This window comes from Etheostoma spectabile, chromosome 9, assembly GCF_008692095.1.
Source record: "Etheostoma spectabile isolate EspeVRDwgs_2016 chromosome 9, UIUC_Espe_1.0, whole genome shotgun sequence".
NCBI classification, from domain to species: domain Eukaryota; kingdom Metazoa; phylum Chordata; class Actinopteri; order Perciformes; family Percidae; genus Etheostoma; species Etheostoma spectabile.
The window spans coordinates 13,077,966-13,085,190 of NC_045741.1; the positions used below are offsets into that span (position 1 = coordinate 13,077,966).

Below are 7,225 nucleotides of genomic sequence, written 5' to 3' on the forward strand. Positions count from 1 at the left end.
CTTGAGTAAATACAGTGAGTTCATTCAGTGAGCAAATATCTCTACTGCAGTTATATTTAGTGACTAACTAGTAAACGTGACTAAATGAACTTCTTTGAGCTATGACTTGTAGTAAGTTAGGTAGCCTCTGGCTACTTTAACAGTTCCTCTTAGAGCTGGAGTTACAGCAAGCATTCAGAAACTTTAAGTCACTTGGTTCAGTGGCTGGATCTACATGTGTTCACACTTGCGACTGTCATTGTTGCAATGCTATGATGTAAATGGAATCAGTGCAGGGGTTTACATGCATGGCAGACAAGACCAAAAAGTACATTATCAAAGCTTTTAAATATAAAAATGACTCAAGTGTCTAAGTGTCTCCTTTGCTATGTGTTAATTTAGGATGGCCGTGCTCTCTCTGGTGTTTTGGTTTGTGCCATGTTCTGCTTCTGCCACCTCTTCAACAACCCAGTTCCTGCCATGCAGCTACTCAGCGCCAAGAGACCAGGTTCCGGCCTCTGGCCCTCACACCACAGGTTTGTAATTCTGAACATGTGTGTGTATGTGTGTGTGCATGTGGGTGTGACAGAGATTGAGTAATAGAAGAGGGGAAGTGAGAGAGAAAGAAAGGACGGAAAAATGTATTCACACTGAACCACACTAGAATTTATTTTGGCGTGTTTCCTTTTTTTTTTAACACTTTATTAATTTCTGTGTTTTCTCTGCGGTTGAATCCCACATATGATATTACCAGCTGCCAGAATTAACATATTAACAAAATAAACGTCAGGCAGAAAAAGTGGGGATTGCTTTTCATTGATAATCTGGATTTCAACTGGATAAACTGCATGTTGGGGTTAAAAACAAATTCACATTATCAGCTGGTTCCAATATTAGCTATGCTTATTCCCCTATCTGCCCCTTTAGAAGGCAGTGCATGTTTTCAAAGCATAACAGCATCATTTAAGAAGATTTGCTGATGTATGGGGATAGGCTAATCAAAACATAAAAAGTGCAGGATGGATATTTTATTGCCATGACAGCCAGTAGCTGTATTATTTATCAGGCCTTAACAACTTAGAGTTTGAGTGCAAATTGACTGAGAATTTATGGAAATGGAAGCAATAACATAATCCTTATCATATACACAGAACACAAAGTGAGGCATGCATTTAACATTGAAAATCCAAAACGGGACAAAAGCAATTATCTTTCCTTCTTTCTATCCAGGTATATAGGCTATGTGTGTAGCATGGTGTCAGAGAAGCCCAGTCTACCCCACTCCAAGCCCTTGATGATCAAGGGTCTCACCATAACTCCTGTCCCCTGCTTTAACAAGCAGCGCAACGGCTGTCGGCCCTTCTGCGACGTCCTCATCGGAGAGACGAAGATCTTTACCACTTCACAGGAGTATGAGAGGATGAGGTAGGTGCAGTGAAGTTTGTAAGCCTCAATAGAAACAAGACGTTATGCAGCGTGTACGAAAGTATTAGTGAAGAGTCTAAAACACATCATGCCTTTTTTATCTTCATTCTCCACTCCCTTTATCGGTCTCTCTCTGCAGCGTTTCCCCGTAATTATTGCTGCCCTATTTACTCTTTCCTCCTGCCCATGTTCTTCCCTCCTACACACTCTGCATGTCCAGAGAGCACAGGGTCCAAGAGGGTAAGATCGCTTTTCCTCTGGGTGTGAGTGTGCAAGGAGACGTCATTGTTTCAGTCTACCACATGAGGTCAACCATCGGAGGACGTCTGCAGGCCAAGGTAAACTTCATGTGCTCTATGCTGTACATCTCTACAGCTGTAAGTCTTTTTTACTGAATGAGACAACATCTGTTCATAAACACCATGTCTGTGTACTGATAAAGTTAACATCTTAATCAAACTTGACACAAACATAATGATAATGATAATGATAATGATAATGCTGTACAATGGTTGGAACAAGCTCATAATGGACTATTAGCCATCAAACAGTGTCTTGAGAATCTTGAGTCCAAACACAAACCTACAAAATAAGAAACAAGAAGTGACATGTTTGAAACAGGTTTTACATTTCCTGACGTGCCTAGTTTATGGAAATTTGTTTTTCCTCCAACAGCACCACTAGGAGAAATACTATGTTAATAGTAAATACTAAAATAAAAACTTTTTTTAACAACCTCTAGTTCAGGCCATTGTTTCTTCTGGTTATTGTATGATTTAACTTCCAACAGCACATGTGCTAAATGCAATACATCATTTTAAAGGTGTTCGTCCCCCACATTTCCTTAGGTTTTGATTGCATTGTACAAGTGCATTGCCTGGAACAACTGCTTTTACAATAGGTCAAAGCTTTCTAGGGAGAAGCTACACAGATCTAACTGATCTTTACAGCAGAAAGTTCAGGTAACAACTTTTTAATTACAAATCTGTTTAGGTATCAGTTCAGTATCACCCCCTTAGACCTCACTTACTATTGAGCAGACACTCCACATCAAAAGATCAGCTGATTCGTAAAACTGAATAGGAATAATGGCAAAATCAATGAAAATAGACACAAGGACGGCAACACAATATGCAATTTCTCTGTGAATTATATCATCATCATATAGTCTAACAGAAAGTTGTGCTTACAATAAGGATAGGTATGCAGTAAAAGACTGCAATGGATTTGGCTATTGATGCAATTTGGTTTGATATACTAAATTACATGGTCCAAACTTACTTGCATCTACTGTTATAAGGTGTCCAACACCCAGATCTTCCAGATACAGTTCCACACTGGCTTCATTGCGCCTGGTACCACCATGTTAAAGTTTAACAAGTAAGGACATTTCTTCTATTTTAATCACTTGTATGACTATAGCTAACAAAACAAACCCTGCTGATTCCAGTCTGTTTTCCATCTCTCACTATATCACACATTATTCATTTACCCTATTCCCCCCCCCTCAGACCAGAGCTGGATGCATGTGACTCTCCTGAGAAGTATCCCCAGCTTTTCCATGTAATACTGGACGTGGAGGTGGAGGGGGTGGACAAGCAAAAGGACCTGACGCCACCGTGGGAGCAGTTCCCCGTTAAAGACCTCAACCCCAACGTGCTCTTCTCCTGCCACCAGGAGCACCAGGACGCACTGGCTATTGCTGGTACTCTGGGGACGGGTACACTGGGGACAAATGTGACACACAAAACGGTTTCTGCTAATGTGGACTGCACGCATATGTTGAATCCATAACATACTGCACATCACACTTAAGGTGGGGAGCTAGGTGTAGTCTTTGTAAGCTAAATACTGGCTACTAAACACTTGCCATTTAAACAAATATAAACTTGTGTTTATATTGTGTATATTCAATGAAAACATTGCTCATGACACTGACACAGTAGTTTTGTCAAAGTCTTGTGGGAGCTGTAGTTGTTAAAAGCTAACTATCTTTATTTAAATACCATAAATGACAAATTTTACCAACTATGCATCAGCATCAGTAAGTTAGTTGTAAAGCTAAAACTATGGACCGAAAAAATCCTGTGTCAAGTTTTAACTTACAACCTCAATGAGAAAATACAACAAAAAAGAAGATAAAAAATAGCAGGATGCCTGCTAGCTAGCTAGCTACTAGCAAAGTACCTTGGCTTGATTCAACAGCATAACCTGTGTAGCAGTCAGTGATTGTAAATAGAATATTATAAGCCTACATCTAGTTTACACAACATTTGTCATCATTACTTGCTTTACTAAGTTAGAGCTTCACAAGCTGAATGTGATTCAATGTTGCTGATTGTTAACAGTTGTTAGGCTAGCTGTTACAAAACGCTTTAACAACTAACTATTTAGCCTTACCAATAGCTAGTTATCCTAAACATAAACCCTAAACTACACTAATTTAACACAAATTCTAACCATGTCAGCTACATACAAAAACTGATAGGTTGCCAACCAGATATTAAAAGTCTAAAACGCAGACTTGTGCCCACAAGGACACAAGTAAATAATACACATCTACAAACAACCATAACAGAGCCCGGTCTAAGAAGAGCCTGTTCACTTCTTATTAAGCCCCATTGTCCCGAAATTGGTTAGAGTTAGTCCAGAGTTCCCCTGGGGGTGATCGCATGCAAGTGCAAAAATGAATTGGAGTCTATGGAGCTAGACGGCTAAATTTGTCTCTTTTGCCTGACTGTCATTGACAAATCTCAGATTTGATTGTAGTTTGTGCAAGTTCAACATGGATTATAGGTTGAAAGTTGAATGAACGAGTACTTTGAGGGATTGGCTAATCTATTCAAAAGCCCATTTACGTGCGTTTACATGCAGACACAAAAACACACTAATGAACTAACTCTCATTTTTGTTCCTACAAGATGAGATGGAGGGATTGGATCTGGAGGGTAAGACAGTAGAGGAGACCACAGACCTGTTAGAGAAACTCTGTACAACAGGGCTTGCTTCAATTCAATCATACTCTCTTCAAAATGTAGAGAGAGCATTGATCCGATTGAGGATTATGTCTTCTGTTATTGAAAATCACTTTGCTGTTGTCATTTATGATCTGTATTGATTGAATTGAAATGAACCCTATCCTTGTTATGCAGTGATATATCATTTTGGTAGATGACTTTAATATGGGGACCTGAATAAATTACTAGCCTAAGTATTTAACGTGATATCCTACAACAGCAGACATATGTATACTTGCCCTGTAAATACAGAGAACAGAGAAAAAAACACAACTTAGACAAAAAACACAATCCTGGTGATGATTCCGGAAGCAAACTTAGGAACTGTGCAGCTTTAAGTGGTACAAATTGAAAGAAATTCTACCAAAGTGAAATATTGCTCTAGATTAATACTAGCTGAAGTTTGTAGTCATACTGTACATCCCATCCCTTCTTTAAAAGCATTACTATTACTGTATATTTTATTGATTGGATCCTTGTACATAAAGATTTATGTGTTGTTTTAGAAATGATCTCCAATTAGCTGAGTAGCTAAGAGCAGCTACACTTTGCACTGTGCAGTTTACGTAATATATAGCACACAGTGTACACAGTATCAGGAAGAAAGCTAGTGCTTGTAGCAGAAATGACAACTGTAGTTGCTCATTTTTCCCTCTTAACCTACTTTGTATTGTTGTCTGCTTTGCCCCAATTAATTTCCTTTGTCTGTGTTGTTATTTCTATCTACCTTCTCCACTTGCCTCGGTCTCATTTGGTAATTCACTACATGTTTTCTCTACCTCTTTCCTTCTATTTCTGTCTCATTCTTCTGCAGAGCCAAGTCGGCCCCACGGAGGTCCAGACGGTCGGGGCCACGGGGAAGAGAGCGAGCCCTCGGATGATGATATGCTCTCTCTCTCCAGCCAGCGAAGCAACGCCAGCACGGCCCCCCAGAAACCCGACCCTTCTGTGCCGATGCCTGCCGCCTCTGCACCCGCTGAAGAAATGGATCTTCTTGGCCTCGATGGGGAGGAGATCAACTGTCCTTCATCTCAGCCCCCGTCTTCTGCAGCCGCAACCACTGACCTCCTAGGGGACTTGTTCGGGGGCCCACCCCAGCCAACCAGTGGGGCATCATCTGCCCAGTCCACACCACAGAAAGTAGTCCTAAATACTGCCTCGCCATGTCCCTCTCCTGCACCATCAGGTGAGACCCCGAGTTTAGAAGTTCATTCATTTGGAAAAATATCCCTAAAATTCAAATGTGATATTGTTCAAAGCAAGTTTAGATTGCTTTTAGATTGATTGAAGTTATTAAGCTGGTATACATGTATATTAATAAATCAAGGCATAAAAATGAATGAATACTGCAAATATGTCAAGTAGGGTAAAAATATGCCAAACTCAAATTCTGATATGTGGGTCATCTTTAGATGAAAAATGGGTCATAGGCCATAAAAAGTAAATCTTTTGTTAGTAATGTAAAAAGTAATGTTATCACATTAATATTAATACAAATAATTTTCCTTTATTAAGAAAATAGTCTGTAAGGAAAGTAAAAAGAATATAATTTTAAATATTTACAATATGTAATGCAGTTACACAAACAATCTCAAAATAAATATTATAGACAATAACATCTGAAGGTAAAACAGTTACGATTATTTGAAAAATATCATACAAAGAAACCCATTAGCAAATTTGCCAAATGCAAAAGTGAAGAAAATAAAATGGCCATAGTTTGGCCATATCATTTTCTAGAGTAAGACGATAGCAATGGTGCTTTTGTTTCCCTCAGGTTTTGATCCCTTTGGGACGGGTCCCATTCCTAAGCCTCAGGACATGATGGGTTCATTCCTTGGACCAGGTAACGTGGGGCAGCCAGACCCCTTCCTGCATGCTGCACGCTCTCCATCACCCACCCTGCAGCCTACAAGCTTGGGTAAGGCATGCTTCTGCTGCACAGTCTCACAGCATTTTGGATCTAAATAAAGAGTCGGCACAATGGTAAGGCACGTTAGACAGTATTTGCAAGTCTGCTGCCACACCATAACACATAAATGTGCATTGTAATTGTCTCTGCACATCAACTCTAGTTAAAACGTCTAAAAACGTTTTTCTACCCCAAGATATATTAGACTGCACTGCTTTTAATATATATTTTTTTGTATTTTTGCTCTACTTATTGCTTACTCACATGCTGGCTTTGTAAGAAAGCTTTTTTTATTACTGCTGTATCTTTGGAAATGAATGGGTTTGTTAGCCTATAAATCTAGACGCATGCTAGCAGCAGCAAACATCTGGATAAGAGTCTTGTAAGGCTATGAGTTTGCATGGCGTATGGTGAGAATTTACAGACTGTCTGATTAGTTTTGCATAGAGACGGCGCAGGCTTGATATTTCACCCCAGCACGGCTTGTTCTCCATTAACCATCAACATCTTCAGAATGAAGCCTTTAGGCTGTATACCTTTATAGAGCAGTGTGTGCATGATGAAGCAAGAAAACAACAACAACAATATTATCAGTATGTCTTTTAATCAGTGTATTAAATGTGTAATCATGTTAATTCATTTATTCATTCAATGTCATGTTCAGTTCCCATTTACTATTAGCTCAATCTGTGATAAACCTTTATGTGCTTGAATAGGCCGGAGTTCCCCAGTCCCGCCCGCCACCCCAATCGTCAACATTCAGCAGCTAAACGCAAAGGGAGGATGGGACTGGAACAGACCAGCTACCACAAGCACAGGTAGAAACCACTAACCCAAACACACACACGCGCATGCACGCACGCACGCACGCACGCACGCACGCACGCACGCA

General features: G+C 39.9%; 1 protein-coding gene across 11 annotated transcripts in view; it reads left to right on the forward strand.

Moving 5' to 3' along the window:
* Positions 1-7,225, forward strand: part of dnajc6 (DnaJ (Hsp40) homolog, subfamily C, member 6) — a 40,912-nt gene that overhangs the window by 25,588 nt on the left and 8,099 nt on the right. For 6 of the 11 annotated variants that reach the window (XM_032525811.1, XM_032525812.1, XM_032525802.1 and 3 more), the window contains 9 exons: positions 382-515; positions 1,210-1,404; positions 1,625-1,742; positions 2,705-2,784; positions 2,916-3,109; positions 4,326-4,352; positions 5,236-5,607; positions 6,199-6,342; positions 7,050-7,151. In XM_032525811.1, the coding sequence (XP_032381702.1) occupies positions 382-515; positions 1,210-1,404; positions 1,625-1,742; positions 2,705-2,784; positions 2,916-3,109; positions 4,326-4,352; positions 5,236-5,607; positions 6,199-6,342; positions 7,050-7,151 (1,366 nt within the window). The remainder of the gene's footprint in view (positions 1-381; positions 516-1,209; positions 1,405-1,624; positions 1,743-2,704; positions 2,785-2,915; positions 3,110-4,325; positions 4,353-5,235; positions 5,608-6,198; positions 6,343-7,049; positions 7,152-7,225) is intronic. The other 5 variants (XM_032525807.1, XM_032525806.1, XM_032525808.1 and 2 more) reach the window with 2 other exon arrangements.